Source organism: Bison bison, unplaced genomic scaffold (assembly GCF_000754665.1).
Source record: "Bison bison bison isolate TAMUID 2011002044 unplaced genomic scaffold, Bison_UMD1.0 scf7180017864148, whole genome shotgun sequence".
Taxonomy (NCBI): domain Eukaryota; kingdom Metazoa; phylum Chordata; class Mammalia; order Artiodactyla; family Bovidae; genus Bison; species Bison bison.
The window spans coordinates 4,878,916-4,904,916 of NW_011494720.1; the positions used below are offsets into that span (position 1 = coordinate 4,878,916).

The 26,001-nt window shown below is 40.8% G+C and overlaps 1 protein-coding gene across 1 annotated transcript in view; it reads right to left on the bottom strand.

Annotated features, from left to right (window-relative positions):
* Positions 1–26,001, bottom strand: part of NOX3 (NADPH oxidase 3) — a 66,341-nt gene that overhangs the window by 39,173 nt on the left and 1,167 nt on the right. The window contains exons 4-8 of the mRNA XM_010840857.1: positions 24,960–25,044; positions 15,845–15,990; positions 13,186–13,367; positions 7,770–7,893; positions 2,239–2,331 (exon numbers count right to left, since the gene is read on the bottom strand). Of these exons, the coding sequence (XP_010839159.1) occupies positions 2,239–2,331; positions 7,770–7,893; positions 13,186–13,367; positions 15,845–15,990; positions 24,960–25,044 (630 nt within the window). The remainder of the gene's footprint in view (positions 1–2,238; positions 2,332–7,769; positions 7,894–13,185; positions 13,368–15,844; positions 15,991–24,959; positions 25,045–26,001) is intronic.

The window sequence follows — 26,001 nt, forward strand, 5'->3', positions numbered from 1 at the left end:
TTGAGGTGTAATTGACATAGACCATTAATTATGAGTTTCCAAGGATCATTGCCACAACTTTCATGTCTGAGTTGGCAACTTCAGCCAGAAAGACATTAATCTTCTTCAGGGGCTAGGCCAGAAATTTGTGCGGCTGCATCAGGGGCAAAGTAATGTCTAGCACATGATTTTTTGTCTCAGTGACCATGTTTTCGGTAGCACAGTTAATTTCAGGCTGGTTAATTTCAAGAGAATATAAGCTAGCATTTCATCCATAGCACATAATTAGCCTTAAAGTTATTGAAATAGCCACAGAATTAACTTCATGTTGTTTTAAGATGTAGGTCTAGTTTGTTACCATTTTCAATGATGTGTATCTTTTCTTTATCCTTTGTGAACTAACCCTGGTATTTCTTCATTCTAAGTATGAAACAATCTTCAAACTCTGAAATGTTTTGTTGGTTTGGTTTGGTGTTATTCAAACCTTGTCCAGTCTCCTACTTAGGCTCTGTGTTTTAGATGTAAGAAAGCATGATGCAAAATCTATTGCTTTGTAAAGTGCTCTATAACTTGCTACTTATCAGAGACAAAGAATTAATTTTCCTCCTTAGACATATCTCTTTTTTCCAGGCTCCCATGTCTCCTTTTTTGACAGGAGTTATATGGGACCAAAATCTAGTGTCTGGATCCTGTGACAGTACTTTTCCATTCAGAAGAGAATTTCACAGCATTTTAATCATTAGTTTCTCCTCTCCCTACTGATCTCGTTCTGATTCAGCTGTTAAATGGTCTCCCTAGTAACAGCTTGAGTAGATTTCCAGAAGTTTTACGGTCTGGCTTTTGATACAGCTTGATATTCTTTGGTGCTTAACTTAAAAACAGCAACACAGAAGCAGCTTAAAACAGAAATATGAAGCAATTTCTGTGCATTTGCTTTCATGAAGACAGTTAAAGAGATAGAGTATTCTGTTAATATTGTATTAGCAAAGCTGCATGGGTTTGGTTAGCAGAGAATTTCTTCTAAGACATTAAAACATCCGAGGGGAGATTTTGGGGTAAATTTTCAGTCTCCCAGGCATGTGTTCATTTTTTCTTCATTCATTCATTTAGTCAACAAATGCTTTTTGAATGTATATTCTATTCCAGACTTATTCTAGGACTGGGGATATAGTATATAATATGAAGCCAAAAAAAGTCCTCACTCTCAAGTAGCATATATCTTAGCTGGGGTAGAGAAGATTTTATTTTATTGCAAATAATAACGTATATAAGAAATGTATTTGGAGATGACACATGCTATGAAGAAAGTAAAACAACACAATATGTTGCAGAATGACACGGGAGTTCTACTCTTATTAATCAAAAGCAGAGTTATTATTACACTACTATCATTGCCAGGGCTTTCCTGGTGGCTCAGATAGTAAAGAACCTGCCTGCAATGTAAGAGACACAGATTCCATCCCTGGGTTTTTAAGGAAATGGAGAAGGAAATGGCAGTCCACTCCAGTATTCTTACCTGGAGAATTCTGTGGACAGAGGAGTCTGGCGGGCTATAGTCCATGGTGTCTCAGAGTCAGACATGACCGAGTGACTAACAATTTCACACTTTCGCTTTTACTGCTTGGGCATGTATTTTTTACCTATCTGCTGAGACCTTCCTCCAGCTCAAGGTAAAAATTGGGGAGCAAGGATGAGATATGTCAAGATTGGAAAATACTACCTTCTTGCCTTCATTCACTAGGGCAAGTCCCCTTCCTCTCCATTTTGAACTCCCCCCCAGTGCCCCTTCTCCATCTAAACCCAAGGGCAACTGTTCCCCCATCTTCTGCTCAGCAGTTCCAAATGTGAGTGTGTGTACTTGAAAATATATATACATTATTTTTGTGTTTGCAATGTCCATGTTTTTATGTGGTGGAGGAAGCGATTATACTCTAAGACACTGTGATCCATGTAAAGCATACTCAGCCCTCCTGCCTTTTCCCCTAGAGGACACCAAAATAAAGGGAAATACAGATGATTCCAGGGCTGTAGTATAACCTTTATCAGAATTCTGTGTACCAGTCGGGAGCCCTGATCCCTGTCTTCAGTAAAATTAGTCTCACTAAAAGATGCACAGGATACAAGCAATTATTAGAACAGAAGATGAGCCTCTAAATTACACATGGTTCTGCAATAAAAATGGCAAATTAAAAACTTGGGCCAATAAAAAATTTTCATCTACACTCAGGTTTTTATTCAGACATAAACCTACATGCATACCTTGGTAATGATAACTTCTTGCTGAAATCGCCAGAACCTAATTATTCTTTCACACGCATACAAGACCATGGGGCCTAAAACCCATTTCCAAGCCTGCAGAGAGCGGCAAAGAGAGAAGAAAAGGAAATGAAAATGGAATCCAAATATTTTCAATTTGAACCAATCAATATATAACGCGACGGGGTTTAGACATTTTCCTTTAACTTTGGGCCAGTTACCAACAACAAAGATGTCTCCTTGTATTAAATACTATAACATTCAATTATGCCTTGAAGTCTACAAGCTTATTTAAGAGATTAAACTCTTCTGTATTGGTTTTTATGCTTACTTGATCAATGATGCCTTTATGTAATTAGAAATAATTGAATTTGCAAAGAAATAGAAAGTAGATTGATGTTTATGTTATATATGATAGGGTCATAAATGCTCCCAAACTCAACCAAAGTCAAAGGCTTACAAACTACATTACTGAGTCAACACAGGACATGAGAAATTCAACAAAAAACATTTCAAATAGTAATTTTGGGGGCCAAGAATGCATCATAACTTTGCGGGTCTGCCTAAAACAACTCACACTCTCACACCACGCATGCACCCATGTACTCACACACACATATACACACTTTCACACACATGGGCATAGTCAGTGTCACCTGAAATAAAGCAAAGTTAGTTTCACAGTATTATAAATCTAGATTAACAGAATCAGAACAAAAGCCTCAATACTTGTCTGGAGAATTGTGACCGGGAACATTTCCATTCTGTGTTAGCCTTTTCTGAGTATAATCTGCCGTATTAAGGTTCCGCGGGGCTACCCTTGTACCAGGGGTTGGGTTACAACCTAAGGTGTCTGCTTCCTTAAAAGAGAAGGAATGGGAACTTAAAAATTTTGAAGATTTAATCTTCAAATTTAATCAAACAACCTTCTGAGGCATATGATATTCTCTTTATTTTGCAGAAGAGGGGACTGCGGCTCAACAAGATGACACAAATTGTCCAGGTCACAAAGGTGATAAACAAGGTTCACAGTGAAGATGTGAACCCACATGGCCTTGACTACCCAGCCTTTGCTCTTCCCAAGTAATCGTGCTTCTTTCTGTTCAATGAAGAACAGACACTTGCTTCACATTAGAGACTCATTAATTCATTGAATTTTAGGATGATCAAGGTTCTTGGAAATCTAGCCTAGTTCTTTTAAAGAAGAAAAAGCAACATTCCAAGAATGGGTATAAATTGTCAGGGACACGGGGTGAGGTCGCAGAGAGCCAGGAGTAGAACCCAAGCCTTCTCCTCATTTCCCTCAGTTCTCTCCCTGGAATTCTAAATCCACTGGACCTTACTCTTAGAATCCTATCTTAATAGCAATAAGGGCATCCCTTTCTCCTGAACACGGATATTCACTAAACCTTCACCGACCGACTCCTCATCTTCCTTGTTCATTACTCCCCTGCTCATTAGCCTTCTCTGTCTTGTCTGTCTGTTGGCAGGTCACAAGCCCTTCAGCATTATTTTTGCTTTTGTTGTCTTTCTTGTTTCTTCGAAGCTCTTTTGTTTATTTCTAGGTCTGTTTGCATGGCACCTCTTCTCACCTACATCAACCTTCTGTGCTTTTTTCCTGGGAGCCTCTTGTTTGCCTGATAAAGGCTCCATTTATGGAGGCAACACAAAGCAATTTGACCCACTTATTCTTTTCTGCCTCAGTGGGATTCAGCAACGTGTTCAGAACAGCCGAGAGAATAAAACCTTTTGTCCACCTATGCTGTGGGTGAGGCGGGCATGATGATCAGAGTAAGGGAAAAAGGCCGGAAGGGATAGACACGAAGGATGGGGTTGGACCAAAGCAGTGAGTCCGTAGGTCTCTTATGCTTGAATGAACCAGAAAGTATTTTGAGAATAAGCTTGGATATTTACAGAAAAGAGAGCAAGGATGCAATTCTTTCTGTGTGAGCTTAGAGAGAGATTTGCAAAAAACACTCCCATGGTCTCTATGTATTTTTACAAATAATCTTCCACACCCATTTTAGAAAGTTTGAGACATCACACACTTCATTTTGTTGGTGTCAAGTCAATCATGGTCTCTGCTTTTTCCATGTTGATAAAATGGAATGGATTATTTTTCTTTGTACGGTTAGTCAGGAAGGTGAATGTAAGCTATTAATCCTCACCTCTACCTCTGTCTGGTATATAAATTGCTCCAGGAGGAGAAAGCCTAGTTTAGTTATACTGTGATATTCTTGGAGCCCTTGGAAATTAGAGATGGAGGAGAAGATGGCCAGAGATGAATATTCAAAGATATATTTCCCAACAGGGGTGACCAGGATAGGCAAGAGCGAGTGAAAACAAGAAACAGCCAGAGCAGGAGGGACGTGTGATGGGGTGAGTCTTGGAATGGGTCTCAGAAGACCTGGATTCTGGTCTTGGGATTACCCTCCCTTATCCTATGCCTTTAGGAAAATCTTGGGCTCTTTTATGTTCAACTTTTCTGCCTTATAAAATGGGAGCGTCAAAGGAAGTTATTATTTGGGTTCCCTCCAAGCTTAAATGTTTCAATTTTGCTCACAGAGGTGAGTACAATGTTGGGGGCATATACTTGTGGATAGCAGCAGAGAGCTGGCAAAATGAGGAATGGGAAAAGGCCAGATATTCAAAATGAATGCTGAAGAGCATAGAGGTGAAAGTTCACAGCCAGAGAGTGAGAAGCTCTGGCTCCTTGATGTGATTTTGCTTGGAATGCCCTCTGTGACCATAGGTAAGAAATGAAAACTCCTTGGATCTCAATTTTTCCATCTAATAAATAAAGGGCCAGGGCTATTTAGTATCTAAGTTTCTTTAATGTTAAGAGACTCTGTGGATTTTTAGCTTTATATTTTCTTCTCTAAAAAATACTGAAAAAGGCACGGTACAGTGAGTATTTTATGGTAGAAATAAAACCATGTTGATTTAAAAGCTGCAGTACTGAAACCTGTTTCCTCCACTTTCACTCCTGGTTTTTCATTCCTACCAGAAAATAAGAACATGCTGGCTTTGATTTGATTTTATGTGTGTGTTTATGAATGGTCTCTTTTTCGAGACAATAGGATTTCCAGGGGGTGGGAACCACATCCTTGAATCTTGCATCTAGCGCAGTGTCAAGTATATAACAGCCACTTGGCAAGAGTTTGCTGAATTAACTCTACCTCAGTTAGAGCTTTTCCCTATACTATTGACATCATGCTTTAGTAATTAAAAAGTGCCAGACATTATCATTATTATTTGTTAAAGCTGCAGTTAAATGAAATAGGCTAAGGAAGACCAGGTATCTTTTGAGATGGATGGCATGAGGAATTCTAGAGTCTGGAGTCTTGCAGCATGTGTCTGTGAGTTTGGGAAGAAAGAGAGAAAAGTAGGGGAAAAGGGGATTGTGAAATAATAATATAATTGGTTCCTTTGAGCAGTTCAGTTCGTAGAGGTGATGCATGCAGCACCATCGGCTTTGGGAGGAGTGGGAGATTAGGTGCACCCCTAAAGGTGAACTGATAAATATTCTCTTGAGAAAAGCACCATGAAAATGCACTGAGTCAAGAGAGGCAGAGAGGACGCGATGGAGGCCTGAGAAGACAGGGAAGGGGTGGCACGGTGAGGCGCAGGAACCCTTCCTTGTCCTTGGGATGCCTTTTGGATTCGGTGTCTCTCAGACAACAGAAAGAATACTGTGCAGCTCAGCCAAGCGGTAATTGCACAGCCCACACACGCTTCGAATCAGGATCCATTAAAAATAATGGGAAAGAGTGACAACACGAGTTTGGGTGTGCAAGGAGGTAAAGCAGGGGAGAGTGAACAGAGAGGTGGGTACGTGCCCCCTTCTCATGATAATTAATGTCAGCAAACGCTGCTGGGAGCAGGCTCTAGTCTGTATTCATGAGGTGTGGGAGAGGATTGATTTTTTTATGGAGACACTGTAGCTGAACATTTGAGAGAGGCATTCATGTTCCTCATTAATATGCAGGCTGGGTAGTGGCTCCCGATAGTTGAGTTTAAGACAGAGACAATCTATACTGGCCATTAAAAGAACCACAGTCTAATGGGCACATCTATTCCACTTCTCTTGGTTTTAAACATTCCTCCTAGCAGTTTTCATCCTTAAAATCCAGTGCTTAATTTAATAGAGTTGAAGATTTTTGAAAAAGTCAATCATTATATTCTTCATATGCTGATGACTTAATTTCCTGAATCCTCACCATTTATATACTATTATCCCATTTTTAAATATCTTTTGGCTTCCCAGGTGGCTCAGGGGTAAAGAATCTGCCTGCTAATTCAGGAGATTCAAGGGATGCAGGTTCAATCCTTGGGAGGCGGGGAAGATCCCCTGGAGAAGGGAATAACAACCCACTCCAGTGTTCTTGCCTGGGAAATCCCATAGACAGAGGAGCCTGGTGGCTATAGCCCATAGAGTCGCAAAAGAGTCAGACATGACTGAGCACAACCATGCACTTTTTTGTCCCTTGTTTCCTCCTTGTTTTAATCTGCTGGTTTCATTCACTTTCTTTTACACATTACCCAGCTGTCCCAAGGTTTGCATTGTTCTGAGACACATGATAAGACCGAAGAAAATTGTTATTTCTATTTATCTATGCCATCAATTGGGAGAAGGAAATGGCAACCCACTCCAGTATTCTTCCCTAGAGAATCCCGTGGACAGAGGAACCTGATGGGCTGCTGTCCATGGGGTCGCAGAGTGGGACACGACTCAAAGCGACTTAGCATGCATGCATGCATTGGGGAAGGAAATGGCGACCCACTCCAGTATTCTTGCCTGGAGAATCTCAGGGACAGAGAAGCCTGGTGGGCTGCCGTCTATGGGGTCACAGAGTTGGACACGACTGAAGTGACTTAGCAGCAGCAGCAGCAGCATGTCATCAACTGTCATCCTGACAGCATACCCAGGAAATCTTACTTTTGAGATTTTGGACACTATTATCTACTCTAATTAAGTCTATTTTGGTCTAATATTGTCATTATTTCAGGAATAGAAGCTTAATTAGAACAGGAAGTAAATGTATGTACTTTCAATTTCTTTCTGTCTCGTAAGTTGTGGAAAGAAAGAAGGCAAGCTTGCAAAGGTGGCCTGATTCTCACTTGGGCACTGCCTGACATTCATTGAGAAGGGATGCTCTTAGTCCTCAGGGTGGAGTGGGCAGTCGCCCAGGGCATCAGGGAGCCGACTGTGCGGAGAGCAGAGGGTGGCTAGCCCACCGCTTTCTGACTCCTCCAGAGACAGGGCTGTGCGTGCGGGGCTCTGAATCCCATGCTCTCAGACATCCATATTTAAATGTAAGTGGAAGAACACGTTTCAAAACGAACAGAGTGCTTTTGGCAGGGGATCTCTTTTGAAATTATCCATAACTCGAGTCCTCCATTAGCACTCTTAATAAAGAGTTGGCTTTGTCTCGTGGTGACACGGGGCTGTTCTTTTTTTCAAGCATGTAAAAGCTCTAGCTATTTTAACTGTGGCGACAGCTATTTTTAAAAGCTCCTGGGCTCGTTCTTACCGAAGGTTCCTTGCCAGAAAATTGAGGCACGGGGCACCGGACCTGCCACTCCTCCGGGTGGTCTCTGCAGAGGGTGATGTTGTGCAGCAGGAGACTCTCGGGGGTTTGGCCTCGAACAATCCGGCTTGTTATTAAAAAAAATAATAATAAAGCCCTCAGATTCGAAAGTGATTTTGTGCCTTGTGATTGCCACGGATACATAGACTATGATGGACTCTACAATAACACTTTCACTGTCTTGCAATCTGGGCTGGGGTGCATTTCCCTGAGCTTCTTTAAAAATAGGAATTTAAGAAGCTTCAAGCAACTTTGAAGAGCCCAGAAAAGAAGTGCCCCTCGGTGGTATCCTGTGTTAAATTGAAAGTGTCTACATTAGAGAATTCATAATGAAGGAAATTGTTTGAACACATCCTTTTGTAGACTGTTGAATCTAATTAGGTTACATCTTGTCCTGATTGCTGATTCGGGCTAATTGGCTAACTGTACTATTTGGGTCTTTTGTGAATTTATTGAACTTCTTCCCTTCCTGGTTTGTTTCTGAGCACCTTCAAGTTGTCAAGTGAAGAAGTCAAAAGAAGTGCCTTGAATAATGGTATGTGTTCCCCCAGTGACCCAGAGCAGGCTTAGTATTTGATGGGGTCCAAAAAGGTCGATGTAAAATGTGCCTTTTAAGATGATATTGTTGAATTGGAGAGTGAAAGAAGAAGTTGGCCTTCGTGAATGGAGCACTGGATCAAGAGTCCTGTGATCCTGCTATATTAGATTTCCTACACATGCGGTATCAACTGACCCCGGACAATTTGCTTCGGGGCAAATTCCTTCCTTTATCTACTGGTACACAGGCTGTGACGCGTGGGGTACTGAGGTCATACAACCTAGGCGTTGCTCACTTCCTAGGTGTTATGAGTAAAATACATGGGTTTATTTTTTGAGGAACATGGTCCTTGCAGAGAAAGCTTAGCATCACATGAAGCTTTAGTGTGTGCTTCACATCACACTAGGCTGCTCAGGTCCTGGGTAGCCTGTGGAGTAACACAGCCGCTTTTGCCTGGGAGGAGGGTGCAGCAATGCCCTTGGAAGTGGCCTGGAGAACTGCCATCCTGGCCTCTGTCCTAGTCTGTTTTATGGAAGTCATCCAAACTTGGTAACATCCCTTTGAGTTAGATGAGCAAAACTATCTGTGAATCTCCCATGAGCAAACGATGCTCAGACATAGGAAGAGTGAATAAAATAGACGCCAGATGAAAAGAATCTGTAAATTTTAACACCTTCCTTCTCAGGCCTCAGACAATTCTTCTTGTATCCCAAGGGACCTCAGAACATTTCTCAAATGCAGTAAGCATCTTTTTAAAAAATTTTAAACTTTTTATGTCTTCATCCATGCCATCCCATAATAAGAAGATTAGTGGGCTTTAACACATTGCAATAATCCTACTTTACTTGGCATTTTTGTATAGAATTTGCAAATTACTTTTTGCTGTAAACAGTAGCTGTAGAATACTTCAAGCTGAGAAGATTAAATGAGGCCCTTATCCCAAAATAAGCCTTTCAACTAAGTTAAAATGACTAAATAAAAAAATTTCATCTTGTGAAATGTTATTTGGATATTAAAAAATATCTCCAGTGAAACACTGCCCATTGAAATCCTCTCGTGCTCCTACAATGCACCATGGAGTGAATGCGGAGGAGGAAGGATCAGGGCGATGCATGCATAATTTTTGTGAAGAGGTCTTCTAGACGCACGTGAATTATGAAGAGCTCTCAAGTGAACTCCAGGGGTTAACACTCTGGCATCAGCAGAAGAGCTCAGAGAGAAAGGAAGGCCTGACAGCCTTTGGGGTGGAAGGCTTGGGGACTACATACCACACACCCCATCCCCCAAATACAGTCAGGGTGAAGGATGACACATTCAGGAGAGTCAAGTGCAGCTATTTTAAAGTTAAAAGAGGCTAGAAAGCCCTTAGCCAAGCAGCAGCATCAACGTGAACATTGACGACTAGGTTTCTAAAGACTAGCCGAGGGATGGCTAGTTGATTTAGGGTTAAATATGCTGCCAGGGGCAATTTTCCCCTGTGTTTGTGTGTTGGACAAGCTAATGGATGATGGGGAAGCTCTTAACCAGGCAGAGCCAGTGGAAGGCACACAGCCCCCCTGCAAGAAGGGGAGGCTAAGATTGGGGGTACATCTAGGATGGGGTGGGAGGTTGGAGGAGGCGGCTGACTTGCTGGGAGGTGCAAACTGAGAAGAACTGCCAGAGGGCCCCACACGGGACCCAGAGTCACCACGAGGTGGGTGACCTTTTCGGCCGGCCATCCGGTCTCCATCGCCGTGTGCTTGCCCTTCCAGACCTGGGCAGAAACAGAGCCCACCTCTGAGACCAGCCCCCTGCCCTCAGCAGCTGCTAGGGCAGGAGAATGGGTGCAGGACAGAGTATCCAGCGAGCGTGGGTAGCAGAAGAGGAGCTTCTGGCAAGCCATGCAGGGCTTTGCAGTATCACCAATCACATTCTCACAAGTGTCCAGGAATGTTTTATTCATGTAAGTAGAGACTGATCTCCAGGGCTTGTTACCACTAAAGGGTGGGTTGTCTGAAAGCCAGTGTCTTGCATCTGACTCTGTCATTTACTTGTCCTTGGATTTTGAGTGAATCACTTAACCCTCTGAGCATCTATTTCCTCCTTATGAAATGGGAATACTGGCGCCGTCTTCATTGGACAGGACTGTTGTTGGGGTCAAACTGATTATCTGCTTATATGAATGTGTTTTAAAATTTTAACGTGGGAAAAAAACATCAATTCATGAAATAATTAATATGGGACAAACTAGTTTGTTGTTGTTGTTCAGTCATGTTTGACTCTTTGTGACCTTGTGGACTGCAGCACTCCACGCTTTCCTATCCATCACCATCTCCCAGAGTTGCTCAAATGCATGTCCATTGAGTCAGTGACACCATCCAACCATCTTATCCTCTGCCGTCCCCTTCTCCTCCCAATCTTTCCCAGCATCAGGGTCTTCACCAATGCATTGTTTTTTTCACACAAGGTGGCCAAAGTATTGGAGCTTCAGTTTCAGCATCAGTCCTTCCAATGAATATTCAGGACTGATTTCTTTTAGGATTGATTGATTTGATCTCCTTGCTGTCCAAGGGACTCTCAAGAGTCTTCTCCAACACCACAGTTCAAAAGCATTAATTCTTTGATGCTTAGCCTTCTTTATGGTCCAACTATCACATCCACACATGACTACTGTAAAAACAATAGCCTTGATTATTTGGACCTTTGTTGGCAAAGTAATGTCTTTGCTTTTTAATATGCTGTCTAGGTTGGTCATAGCTTTTCTTCCAAGGAGCAAGCTTTAATTTCATGGTTGCAGTCACCATCTGCAGTGATTTTGGAGCCCAAGAAAACAAAGTCTGACACTGTTTCCCCATCTATTTGCCATGATGTGATGGGACCAGATACCAGGATCTTAGTTTTTTTAGTGTTGAGTTTTAAGCCAGCCTTTTTACTCTCCTCTTTCACTTTCATCAAGAGGCTCTTTAGTTCTTCACTTTCTGCCATAAGGATGGTGTCATCTGCATATCTGAGGTTATTGATATTTCTCCTGACAATCTTGATTCCAGCTTGTGCTTCATCGCACAAGCATGATGTACTCTGCATATAAGTTAAATAAGCAGGGTGACAATATATAGCCTTGATGTACTCCTTCCCCAATTTGGAACCGGTCTGTTGTTCCATGTCCGGTTCTAACTGTTGCTTCTTGACCTGCATACAGATTTCTCAGGAAGCAGGTAAGGCAGTCTGGTATTCCCATCTCTTTCAGAATTTTCCACAGTTTATTATGATCCACAGTCAAAGGCTTTAGCATTCTCAATGAAGTAGAAGTTGATGTTTTTCTGAAATTCTCTTTTGACTTTTCTGTGATCCAGCGAATGTTGCTAATTTGATCTCTGGTTCCTCTACTTTTTCTAAATCCAGCTTGAACATTTGAAAGCTCTTGGTTCATGTACTGTTGAAGCCTAGCCTGGAGGATTTTGAGCATTACTTTACTAGTGTGTGAAATGAGTGCAATTGTGCAGTAGTTTGAACATTTTTTGGCATTGCCCTTCTTTGGAATTGGAATGAAAACTGACCTTTTCCAGTCCTGTTGCCACTGCTGAGTTTTCCAAATTTGCTGACATTTTGAATGCAACACTTTCACAGCATCATCTTTTAGTATTTAAAATAGCTCAAATGGAATTCCATCACCTCCACTAGCTTTGTTCGTGGTGATGCTTCCTAAGGCCCTCTTGACTTTGCACTCCAGGATGTCTGGCTCTAGGTGAGTGCTCAACCATCATGATTATCCAGGTCATTAAGATATTTTTTTTGTATAGTTCTATGTATTCTTGCCACCTCTTCTTAATTTCTGCTGCTTCTGATAGGTCCATACCATTTCTGTCCTTTATTGTGCCATCTTTGCATGAAATGCCCCCTTGGTATCTTTAATTTTCTTGAAGAGATCTCTAGTATTTCCCATTCTATTGTTTTCCTCTATTTCTTTGCACTGATCACTGAGGAGGGTTTTCTTATCTCTCCTTGCTATTCTTTGGAACTCTGCATTCAGATTATATCATATCTTTCCTTTTCTCCTTTGCCTTTCACTCTCTTCTTTTCTCAGCTATTTGTACAGCTACTCAGACAACCATTTTGCCTTTTTGCATTTATTTTTCTTGGGGATGGTTTTCATCACTGACTCCTGCACAATTCTGGTAACATGTAAAGACTTAAAAACGTTATCTTTGAAGGTCCTATATTTCAGATGATGCTACTCTAGCTTCCTGATCAAAGAATTAAGAATATCAGGTGGGTGTTGAATGCCAGAACAGCATTTTATGGGATGTTTGAGCAAAAAGGAATCCTAGATGCCAGATGGGGAAACTGAGGTTCAAAAAATTGAAATGGCTTGCAAGTGGTCACTCTGGTGACTAGTGGCACAGCCTAGATCAGGTTGGTCATCTCACACTCTGTCCCTCCACCACACGGGGTTTCCTAATGGATTATTTTAGTCCAGCAAAAGTAAAATCTGAGTATCAAAAAAATGTATCCCAAGGATTCCCATATAAATTGGATTGTGGAAATAGATTCTAAATAAAATATAGATCTATTGTTATCCAGCTTTCATTAAAATTCCCATATACCTGTCAAAATTTCCCAACAGAATTGGTTAGAAAAAATGAAGTCCTTAACCATCTATATTGCTTTTTTTTCCAGCATAACTAAAAAATTCACTATGTTTGGCATAGTGAATTTGCTTTTTCATACGTTCTCTGTGTCCATCTGTCCTGCATGTCATGCTCCTCCATCCAAAAGACTTTCTAGACTATTCTGAGATTCACAGAGATAAAATCTTACTCACTGAGTGTCAAAGGGACTCACCCCGCTCCGTGGATAGCCAGACCGATAAAGAAGATGATGAAAACATGGTGCGTATACCAGAACAATTCATAGGACACCTGCCGGATGAACTCGGTGGAAGAGGTCATGATCAAGATCAAAGCCAGAGAGATCAATAGGCCAGTAATGCCTGCGATTGTAGTTAGCAACTCAGTGATTGTGTTCTAAAAGAAACAAACACCATCACATTAATGACTCAGTTCTGTTTTTCCATTTTAGGATCAACATTTGAGAATCCAAAGAGGGAGCAATACACAATGTACTAGTCGGAAGCACATTAACCTTGGGAAGGGTCCCCATACACTTCTAACAAGGGACTTCTTATCCTTTCCTCTGCCACCGGAGGGTGGAATTCACTATGCTCAAATTTTGTCCAATGTCATTTTGTTAACTATTTTTTTCCCCATCTGTATAAATCAGCCAGCATGCCAAAGTTGATGATGTTGAATTGTAATTAGGACAATATATGAAAATGCATTTTAGGATACAATACTGCAAAAAAAAACCGAGTTTCAAGTTTTTAATTTTTAAAATAAAAATGAGACTCACCATGCTTAATTGCATCTTAACATTAATAAACACTTTTCTGGAGAGGTCCCTCAGGGGCATCCCTAATAAAGCAGCTGCACACTCTGTTCCCCTGGCAGTTATTCCTTGCTCTCGATTTTTAATTGGAAGGACCATGACTTGCATTTCTTTCATGCCACCTCATGAGGCTTGGAATACAGCTTTGTAAATCCTAGGTGATCAATAAAGATACAGCTATTCTTATTAGATAGACCCTGCCACAAGGCCAGAATTCTGACCTGTTAGTGTAGAGGATGGTTAAATAGCTTTTCAGAATATGAATCATAAAACATTTTGTTTTATTGGGAGTTTGCCATATTCTGGTCAAGTCATTAGTATTCACACACTGTGTTTCTATCTTTGAGACAACTATGAGCTCCATAAACGCACACTGTATTTTTTGTCAGTAAAATCTCATTGATTTGGGCCGCTTTGAGATCTTGAGGTAATTTAAACAGGGACTTCTCTGTTGTTTACTTTTTCCTTTGTAGAGCAAACAGTGGAAATAAAACTGAAAGGGTTATGTCTAAAACATTTAAAAGACCTTTTTTTTTCCCCCACTGTACTCAGGCATTTTAGAAATCCATTGATATCACATGGTGTGCTAATTTCAAATCATTCTTCTTTGCTTATTAAAGCAAATCCCCACTTCCCTCTTCTTGTGACATATTTATAGACTGGTTTGAGTTGCAAGGGATCATCTAAAACAATTCCTCTGTGTCTCATTAGAAATGCTCTGTAATGTACATGTTGTGTTATGGGTACCTATCTTTCTTTAAATATCCTAGATTAGAAGGTTTCTTGACCTTAATTAGTACTTACATAGTATATTGCCTTTAAAATTTTGAAATAGCCATATGGGGAGTAGCTTAATCATGTTTAATTTGCTTCAAATTACTTTAAAAGTATTTGTAATAAATATAATTTATTGTATAGTCTCTTCAAAATCTTGAGATTTATTCTTGGTTATGTATCACAACAGATTTCCCAGAGTCTTAATGGGGGACAGAGTTAACCCCAGTAGGTGCCCAGATAAATCCTGCAGCTCCAATAAGTACACCAAAGGCCTTCCATTCCCATAGGCTTAGGGCCTCTGTAGCTTCTAATTATTGTCAGCTAAGAAAATGTAGCTCTACTAGATCAATGGCCTGATTTTCAAAATCACTGTAGGATAATTAGAAGACATGACATGGAAGAATTTCCCTAGAAAGAGACTTTGAATATTGCTTCTTCAAGTAAGGCTAATGGGCAAAAGGGTCACTTAAAGAGATGGCCCAGACAGTATTGGAGGAATTTCCATTTTGGAGAGTATTGTTTTAGGCTCTTCTTGGACAATACAGATTTTTGATCTTGGTCAACATGCAGCATACATTTTCCAATATGATAGGCAGTACATGGCAAAAGTTTAGATCAACCAGGAAAACAGGCAGGAGGTGAATTAAAGGAAAGAAATGTCTTTTTAGGAGGATTTCTGAGGCTACACATTGGGTTTTCTTTTTGTTTCTTATATGTACACACAACTAATTAGCATTAATGATGTCACTGGCCATGCAGGTCTCATTATGGAATTTGCTGCTCTGTCCAGCATCAGATGTGGCAAACTAGCTAGTCATTTGTGTGCCAAAAATGACACAGGAAAAGCAATCCAGAAAACAGTTTGCAAACTGAAAATAAAGACATCCAATTCATCATCCCTGAATTTAGATGGCACTTCACATTCTTTATGATTCTAATATTGGCAAAAAATATCTAATCATGAGCTACTTTAAAAACTTAAAGTAAGGTTTAATAGGTTATTTCATTCCTTGTTAAGGTGTATTTATTTATTTATTTTTGCTATAAACTAATTAAGTGGCATCAATTTTTCTTGCTCATAACCTCTTAGCAATGATGATGGCAGAAGAAAAAGAACTTCTTTTAAAAGGTGAAATTGATGTTACCATTTGGCAGAAACTGGCTTTCTAGCTTTTAAAAAATTTTTATCAAAAGCTTTTGAAATACAGGATTCCTTATAAAGGGATCATAAAAGGAAGGATTTAGGGGATGAGAAAGGAGGTAATATGCAAGAACTCACTGTGTGGAAGGTCCGGATGGGGTTGAGGTAGGTCTCGTTCGGGGTGTCACCAAGTTTGGAAAGTGCAGCCACGAGTCCCTCTGCCTCTGGCGACTGGCTCCAGTAGTAGTGCTCCAGGTTAAACAAATGCGCCCCGACGTGGATGGCTGTGGGCAGGGGACGCCGCGGAACAGGCACCATGTTAATTCCTTCCTTTGCGCTTACTTCCCTGGTGGCTCAGACAGCAAAGTGTCTGGCTGCAGTGCAGGAGACCGGGATTCAATCCCTGGGTTGGAAAGGTCCCCTGGAGAAGGAAATGGTAACCCACTCTAGCACTCTTGCCTGGAAAATTCCATGGATGGAGGAGCCTGGTGGACTACAGTCCATGGGGTTGCAAAGAGTCAGACACGACTGAGTGGCTTCACCCACTTATGGGTAGGGGATGACACCGAACACGAACCATGTTATTTTCTTCCTTTGAGGTTACTCAAAAACTCAATGTCTATCTGCTCAAGTTTCTCTGTTCTGGTTTTTGTAACCTCCAAGCAAGATTAATCTGTGCATCTTTCCTAGTGTCTTGAATGAAGTGAACTGAATACTTTTGAAGATACTGTATGATTCAGCACATTCATGTTTTTTAAAAATTTGGCTGTGCAACCCATCACCATATTCATTTTAACTATATTAAGACATAAAGTAAATTTCAATTCACCATAATTTAATTATAAATATATAATCATTCTGGAAATAGAATAGATATTATGATATACAAGCTAGGTATATATATATTCCACCCTATACATATATATAAGAAGATAGACATACACACACATCTCTTATTTCCCAAGAAATCAGAAAGTATTTTTCTAGAATACTGTATGTCAAACACACATATATACGCATATAACATATGATATAGATACCAGAAGAGACAGTGGTGTTTTTGTTCTCTTTCAGACATTATATGTTTTATTCTTACTTTATACATTTTAGTGTATATATATGTATATATACACATACACATATATGTACACATACACACATATACTTACATGTGTTATTCCCAGTGGACCAAAATAAATATTTATGAAACTAAACCTCTCAGTATATTCTTAAGAAGAAACTTTAGTTTTCTAATTCTGGGAATTGGTGATGTCTAAATTCCAAGTGAAGAGAATAAGCTCAGATCACAGAATCCTCTGGCCTAAGGAGTCTATGCCCACTGCTACTTTCTTGTCTTCTGAAATCTGTGGGCATGCCAGCAGCCACAACATTCAGACGAGAATATCCTGAGGCTCTTCCTGCCAATGGGAGCCCTGCTGGGTGGCCAGTTGATACTCGCCATTGAGATCACATTCAAGTGTGAAATGAGAACTCATTACCAAGAAGATAGGTAATTTCCAAGTTGACATCCCACCCCCCACCCCCACATCCACAGTGAAAAGTCACAGAGGCTGCTACTATTCTAAGTCTCTACAGTTGTGGGTGAGTTCTGGGGTCACCGTGGTTGTACACTGTGAGTTGAGGTATGGTTGTTATTTAGTAGCTCAGTCATGTCCGACTCTTTGTGACCCCATGGACTGTAGCCCACCAGGCTCCTCTCTCCATGGAATTTCCTGGGCAAGAATACTGGAATGGGTGAGGGGAGTGAGGGAAAAGGAAACAGCAGGAATTTCTGTGAAGTTGGTGGCCTTTGGTTCTAGTAGCAGATATATTTAGAAACGTCATCTCCTATTTGTCCTCTTCTCTCTGTCATCTGAGTTCCATTTAACAGAGCCATTCCCTTTTTTGCCCTGCAAAGCAGTCTTCCTGTTTTAAGACCCAATTCAAAAGTTGTTTTCTCAAGCATTCTTCAGTTCCACAGGCACGGATGGTGCCTTGATTACATTTCGCAGATATTATGGTTCTGATGATCTTTTACCTGCGTTGCTTGATGGATTTTGACCCCCCAAGACTTGATCATCTTGAAATCTCAACACCTGTCACTTGCTTAGCACCAGCCTATCTTTAGTAAGGGCTTCCCTGATGGCTCAGTGGTAAAGAATATGCCTGCCAATGGGGGAGACAGAGGAGACTCAGGTTCAGTCCGTGGGTGAGGAAGATCCCCTGGAGAAGGGCATGGCAACCCACTCCAGTATTCTTACCTGCAGAATCTCATGGACAGAGGAGCCCGGTGGGTTACAGTCCATGGAGTAACAAAGAGTCAGACACAACTGAAGCGACTGAGCATGAACGTCCTTAGTGATGATTGCAGAGTGAGATTACAGAAAGGGAGAAAGGTCCAGAGAGACAATCTATGTGCAGTTAGAGTAGCATTTTCTCTGCTAATATGTATTTTTGCACTTTTTTCTACAGGCTTTAAGTTGGGAATCAATTCAACTATACTTTTGGTTGAAGCTTTTACTTAGGAATGCAAAGCATGTGAGTGTTTCTGAGTCTATGATGTTGACTATCTCCTTAAGGATTCAGTGAGGTGAGCACCCAAGAGGTAGTGTCTTTCCTTAAATGTTCTATTTGTCAACATATGCGGCCGTGTCCCTGAAGGGGCTGCCTTGTTTGGTCTCAGCATCCATGGAGCTAGAAAAGCTTACCTGGCAGCAGCCTCTTGGAATATGTCGTATATAAAAAGGAAACTATTTTCTTAGTTCCACATAGACATTGTCTAGTATTTTTTAATAGCTGTTTTCTAACAATTATCTTAAAGTTTTGAAAAACAAGTAATCTTTTTCCTAGCTAACATATACTGAATACTTATTATACTCCAAATGCTGTTATTAATTCTTTAGGCATATGATCTCATGTAATCCTCATATACTAGTCTTATTTCCATTTTACAGATAAGTGTTTAATAAATTAAGAGTGGTCCATTGATGGAAAAGGTAGGATAAAACTGCCTATGCCAGAGCCTGATCTTTTGACCTTTAAGTTATATTGCTTCTTTTCTCTAATCAATAATGGCTATACTTTACTGAAGATGAATTTCTCCTAAGGGCTTAGCTAGACTCTTTGAATAGCTCACTTGGTGTCTTTAATCTAGAGTCAAAGAGCTCCTACGACTGATGACCGATCATTGTCTTTGGAGTCTTCTTTGTAGGTGGGCGTGAATCCTCTGTCTGCATTTTATCCCTCTCCCTCACACCTGTGCTCATGCCTCTCTTCCATCCTCCCTCTGTGGACTAAAGCACACCAGAGAGAGAGGAGTTATTCCCATTTTACAGAAATAGACACTGAGCTTCAAGCCCCAAATTAAGTAATGTATTTACCATTACATAACCTACATGTGATGGTCAGAAAAGGAACACTGGGTAAAATCTAGGTCGTTTATAGTCTACATCTATAGCTTCTTTCTCCCATGTAATGAGCTGTTGGTCACAATCTACTTTCTATTAGGTTGATTTCCACATGAACTTGCCACTGATAAACTAAATTTAAGTACATTTATTGAATGAGCAAAGATATTGAGCTCTTCATCTATTCCTATTGCCAGGTTTCCCATAACAAGTCTGAAGAAATTAATGAGGTAGAGTATGAAAACCCAAGATGCTTTTCACAAGGTAGCTCTTTAGGGAATGTATTGAAAGCTATTCTTTCCATTTTTTTCTAAGTACTTTAAAATTCGCATCTTAAATGTTTCATTTCTCCAGCTATCTCCATGTCGTTTTATTTTCAGGTGGTACAGTGAGAATCCACCTGCCAATGCAGGAAATGCAAGAGACACCGGTTTGAACCTGGAGAAGGAAATGGCAACCCACTCCAGTATTCTTGCCTGGAATATACCGTAGACAAAGTAGCCTGGGGGGCTACAGTGCATGTGATCATAAAGCATCAGACACGATTGATCACAGCACAGCCGCGATGGGGCCTGTGCGCACCCTCAGCTCCTCAGTCACGCCTGACTCTTTGTGACCCCACGGACTGTAGCCCGCCAGGCTCCTCTGTCCATGGGATCTTCCAGGCTAGAATTCTGGAGCCAGTTGCAATTTCTCCAGGGGATCTTCCTGACCCAGGGATTGAACCTGCATCTCCTGCATCTTCTGCACTGGCAGGTGGATCCTTTACCACTGAGCTACCTGGGGATCCATTTTCTCCTAGATTGTACCCTGATTTTATTGTGATCTTGCCTTGGAACCAAAGGTATTCCAGCTACCAAATCCAGGGTTGCTGGGACTTGATAGATATCAGGGGAGAGATGGATTTTGTTCTTTTTCGGACATTATATTTTCTATTCTTCCATTTATACATTTTAGTTATTTTAATATGAATAGCTGTGCTATCTATGTTTACAGTGACAGTTGCTTCAAGTATATGATAAAATAGTGACACGCTTTTATTTTTTCTTTCTTAGTCATCAAAATCATGTTACTAGATTTGGTATGAGCATGTGGGAGAAAGAATACTGAAGAGGATATGTCTCAGTTACTTAACTTCTTTTAGTCCCTGTTTTCTCATCTGTAAAAGGGGTGGGTTGAACTAAACCATGATATCTAGGCTCCCTTCCAGCTGTCTGGCTCCTATGTCTTCATTTGAAGTTAATTGGGAACATTTGTCATCTGAAAGGGAGCTGCAGTCCAATACAAGAGCAAACATGAAACTTACCGTTTTAAAACATTTTAAAAATCAACACGGTCTTAAAGGAGCTTCTTCAGTCTTACAGTAAATCCAGTGTCACCAGCTACATGGGTTCTCTCCTCATGGTATTTCAGGGGACCTTCTACCAATCGCTTGGAAGATCCCAAGGTACACATTTGCAGAACTAACTCGAGTTCCATGCTAAAAAATGCTATGGCTCAGTCTTTCCATTATTTTTTCTTACAAAAAATATTTTTTACAGTTAAAAAAGAGCTGCAATCTTGGACACACTACAAATGCACATTTAATTGCTGTGTGAACTTTGGAGTTCAACTAAGGAGCTTTTATTGAAGAGTGAACAGAAAAAAAATTCATAAAGGCTACAATTAGAGCCAGTTGCCCTGAGAAAGTTCCTTTTTCTCCCTTCTTTCCTTCTTTTTCTTTTTCAGGAGATCAAAGGGAGCGTAATTGAGGGAGAATCTTGGAAGTGTGGTTAGTTCTATGCTATCTCTCTGCCTGCCTGTCAGTGATAACAGTCATTTTGGAGTTAGTCACCTCCTAATTAAGCAGCCTTTAGAAAGAAGGACCCAGGGACAAATTCTGGCTGTGTTTCTTGCAGCCAGAATTTGGCCCCAAACTTTCAAATTTGTGGTCTTATTTCTGCAAGAATATACATATTCTCTGGCACTCTGTGCATGCCAATCATTTGAAAATCACATTAAATTGTGTGAGGCAAGACAGGGGAGACGCCTACTTGGAACTCTCCATGCCTCAAGCAGAACTAGATCAGTAGCCATCCCTTTGGGATCAGGTCTGAAAGCATTTGGGCCTCTGGGATTGTTCTCTGTGGTGGGGCCTCCAAATCATTTTTTCTCAGCGTCCCGATTCTGAGGTCACTTCTCTTAACCTGTCTCTATTGTGTTTCTTGAGGTTTACAAACTAATCAACGCATCAGGAGCTGCCTGTGGGTCATTATCCACCCCTGGAACCTAGCAGATGCCAACTGCAGGGACAGACAGAGCTGCCAGGGTCACTATTCACAGCCCCTTGGAAGGAAGCTCGGGCTTAAAGTACTACTATTCAATTGGAAGGGTCTTCAAGGTCTACTGTGGGCCAGAGTCCAGAAAGATCTGCATTAACAAGAACAGAGAGGCTGCAAAACTACGATTTTTATACCAGGGAGGTTATGGAGCTCTGAAAATGATTTATTAGTGGTTGAAGAAGGCTCCGGCAGCTCTTATCGTAGGCAAGCAAGCAGGAAGGCAGGAAGCCAAAAGAAGAGTTCCTGTCACTGCATTTTCGGTGATGCCCTTGATCACAGATACCATTGTTTGCCTCTTCCCTCCTCCTCCCCAGCCTGCTTTCACCAGGCTCTAATTACCTCCTTTAATGATTTGACCAATTAAAGCCTGCAGTTCAACTTATAGGGGAACGGATGAGAAATTAGAGGCTGGCACGCAAACTTCGACGAGGATGCACTTCTTCCAAGGTTACACACCTCTATTAAGCCAGTCGGCTATTTGAGAAGCAGCATAATGGGCGATGCTAATAAAGCAAGCACGGGGACATTTTCAGCAGCTCCCAAGTGAATACACCAGAAGGACAAAATGGGAAAAGCAAAGGTATATCTATGAAACCAGGGCTTAGCATTTTTCTCCTCCTAAAAGCACAGTTGCCAGCCGCGTTTCTTCGTCAATGTGAAATGTAATAATTGCTTTGTCAGGGTTTGGGAGAAGCAGAGCGCTCTCTCTCCACCCTCCCGCCTCTGCCTGGAATGGAAACAACTGCTGGGCTGCTGGTTGCCATGGCGGTGGGAGATGAGGAGCCTCTGCTCTCAAAAGCAGTCAGACCCTGCTGGCACAGCCCCGGGAGACGTTTGGGAGCCTGGCAAACAGTGGGGATTCAAGGAGAAGAGGGCCAGGGAGAAGACTTCATTCTCTCCAGGGATTTGTGAGGGAAAGCGGGAGAACAGGCATCCTGCTTTGTCTTGTCATAGCAGAATGTGAATTAATTATCGTGGATGACTGGCATCATTTTGAGTCTCTTTGCTGCCCGCACACTATCTTTTGTCCACCCCAAAACACTCCCGGTTCCTTGGCAACTCCTGAACGCTTACATCTAGCACCTTGTCCCAAGAAATCCCTTGATCTATCTCTTTTTTCCTGCTGGCCAACTTTCCTACTCATCCTCAGGTTTGACCAGATTTATTGAGGTTGTGTGCCGCAACCAGGAGAGGGAAGAGGCATAAAGCACAGTCTCACATTTTAAGGTGATCAGAATCTGAGAAATTGTACTGTGTGGTAGGAGGGGTGCCTGGGGCCCAGAGATAAGGAAGCCCAACAGCCCAGATCTGGCAGCTCAGGGAGAAGCTGGCTAAGCATGGAGCCCTGGATATGGTGACAATTTATCCAGTGAAGAAGGAGAGGGCAAGCGTTTCAGACAGAGGCAATAGCAAGGGCAAATGCACAGCCTGCTCAGGGACCACCAGAAGCTAGGAAAAAGCAAGGGGGTGTGGTGAAGGATGAGCTGGTGTGCAGTGGGCGGGACTTGGTGATGGGAGCCTGCCCACCAGGCTACACTTGATCTGATTCTCTTTGCAGTGGCAGCAGTAAGTGACTTGAAGTCTGTAGGTTTCTAAGAGATCCACTCCTGACACCTAGTCTGCACATCTCATAAGAATGGATAGATTGTATTATTGGTGTGTGTGTGTTTTTTTTTTTTTTAATTCCACGGCGTAGAACATAAGGAACTTATCTGAGATCACACAACCCATCAGTAGCAGGGGTATAAAATAACTTGGTCATCTGCTTCTAGTCAGCTGCTGTCCCTGTGAATTATGCTCCATCCTGAAACCATTACTGACTGTACCAGTTTCAGGAGGTTATATATAGTTCCTATCATGGTATCTTGGGCACAGGAGGCAGATATTCAACACGCATCACTGATATATATATATACACACATACATACATACTATTGATATATGATTCTGCATGAAGAAATATACATACTCAAAGGTTTAAGGAGAAAAAAATCATTGCATAACACATATTTTCCTTTATTCTTTGATTCCTTTTCTGACATGTTTTGATGCTCTGGGGTTTTTTTGTTCCTTCTCTCTATTATATCTTTATAACTTTCTCTTAGAGTCCAATTCTGCCTTAAAGCTATTGCAGAGTGAGCATTCTTCCTGACATTGTAGTGTGTTTTATCTCCTCTTTTAAAACAGAATTAAAGGTTCTTAGGCTTTAAAGGAAGCCTAGAGTTTCCTTGAATTCCTTCTCTGAAGCACTTTCCAAGATGCAATCTGGATTCCACTGGAACAGCTCCCCCAACAGGGAACTCAGCCCTCTCAGGGGACCCTCATTCTAATTTTAGATAATTTTCAAGGTCTGGCAAAGGCTTCCATTTCTGAGCTTAAATCTGCTTCCCTGAGTCTTCATTCCTTCCTGTATTTACTCATTCATCAAAGATTATTGGCATCTACATATACTCTGCACCATTGCAGGCCTTGGAACACAAAGATGAATTAGCCCTGCTCTTTGTCCTCCAAACTTTCTCTGGTTTTCTCTAGGACATGCTGTAGATTTACCCTTAATTCTTAACAAATGCCGAAGAACTTTTCCAAACATTTCCTGGGTTGGCTTAATCTGGTGTTGAAGACAGCCGGTAGGGAGCTCTCCCTGCTTGTCTTAGCACACACCCAAAATTGTGCTAATTGGCACCGGGGCACCGTCTGTCATGTCTTGTTGCTTAATTAAATCTACATTTGTTTTGAATGTTCTTTTTATTCTGCTATTTTTTATGCATGAGAGGATAAAAACAAAAGAGAAAAACATTTTATAGTTAAATTAGTTTGAGGAAAACAGTCCTGAATCATAACTCTTTATTGTTCAGATAGCCTTTTATTTCAATGTCTTTGTTGTCCAACAAAACCACAAGCCAATTGGTTGTTGCCCCTCTTCATTTCTTCCTGATCAGAGTTTAACCTTGACCTTGGATGCTAATTTCTAGTGCTTTTATCTTGAACTCTCTTGTTCTCTAATTCAAGAAATGGTGATAACAATTTATATGGCTATAAAGCTTCAGATCTTTTCAAGATCCTTTTATATCCACTAGCTCAATACTATTCAAAACCTCGTTCACATGATCTTGCTTTTCTCCTTTTTATTGCCCATGATACCAGTTGATAGTCATTTTCCCATGACTGAATGGGATTTTGAGTATAGGTCAATTTTATTTCTGATGTGAATTATATTGAATAACAAAGTGCTTATTTTTCAAGTGGGTCTTTACCACGGTATTATCAACAAGCTTAATTATTCAGAAATGAAAATGAAGTTTCATAAACTTTTCCTTGACAAATTGAAGGCTTGGTAAAGAAGAGAAGGCATGAATGTAAATTAGAAACTTAAAAATCCATTTGTATAAGGTTTGCATGGTCAGATGGAAGACAAAGATTTCTTTCACCTAAGGGTGAGTCTTTGGCAGGGAAGGAATAAACAAAACTATTAAATGAATGTGCAGTATTATAAAATTAATCAGATAATTAATAATAAGCACTTACTTGCATTAATGACTATTCCATAGGCAACCAGTTTGTGGAATTTGAGATTTTTGTCTAATTGCCTCCTCCACGGTCCTCTGAAGCACTAGAGTAACAAAAATTAGAAAGTCTTATTCAGGGAAAATCATAGCAATAGCAGTGTCATGAGAGTTAAGAGAGCAAGACTCAGGCTCTGCCTCTAAATTACTAAAGGTGGGCCTACCTGAGACAAAAATTAGTGGCCATTAATTAGTCAAACAGGCAAAATCAAATGGTTATTACTAGCTTTGCTGAAATTCCAACTCAATAAAAGTGATTGAGTTAGTAGTTCCCTGGCTACAAGTCAAAACTCTAGAATAAACCTGCTAATAATCATGCACTGGCTAATTTAGAAAATGAAGATGATAACCATCATCCTCAGTGATGTGGTTTAAGTGGTCTATAAATTATTCCTTATTACACAAAGAAAGGCTGTATATTCATCTACATCTAAATATTCATAACATTATGAAGATTGTATGATAAAGTATTTAGTCTGGAAGGGTTATTGAGGTCTCATTTTTCTGTACAGTGCGCTATTCTGTTTGGCAGGAAACACAGGTAAGTACTCAACGCAGTGAAATCTACATAATTAGGAAATGCCCCATTGTGTCTGCTAGGGGTTAAAATTTACATATTAAAATCTATGTACACTAATTGTGTTTTCCTGGGCTGAAAACTCAGAGAGACGCTTCTTTAGTGGCATTTGACTCATCTACGTATCTATTTCCTTTTAATCAGAAATGGTAATAGTTCAAGCTGTTATAATGCTTCCATCTTCATGAGTCAGGTCAATCTTATTAGCCTTTCTTTTCCGATGAAGCAGATGCATCAGGGGAAGGTTGAGCAATGAGTCCAATGTCATGTAAGGTGTCAATGGCAAAAGGAAAACACAAATCAAGTGTACCAATTTCCGATTTTCAGTTTTAGCCATTGTGTCCTCTCTACAAAGAAGCATATGTCAATCTAAACAGGATTATTGGGAATTTCATAGTGAAGTACATCTTTGTTTTCAATAGCACTT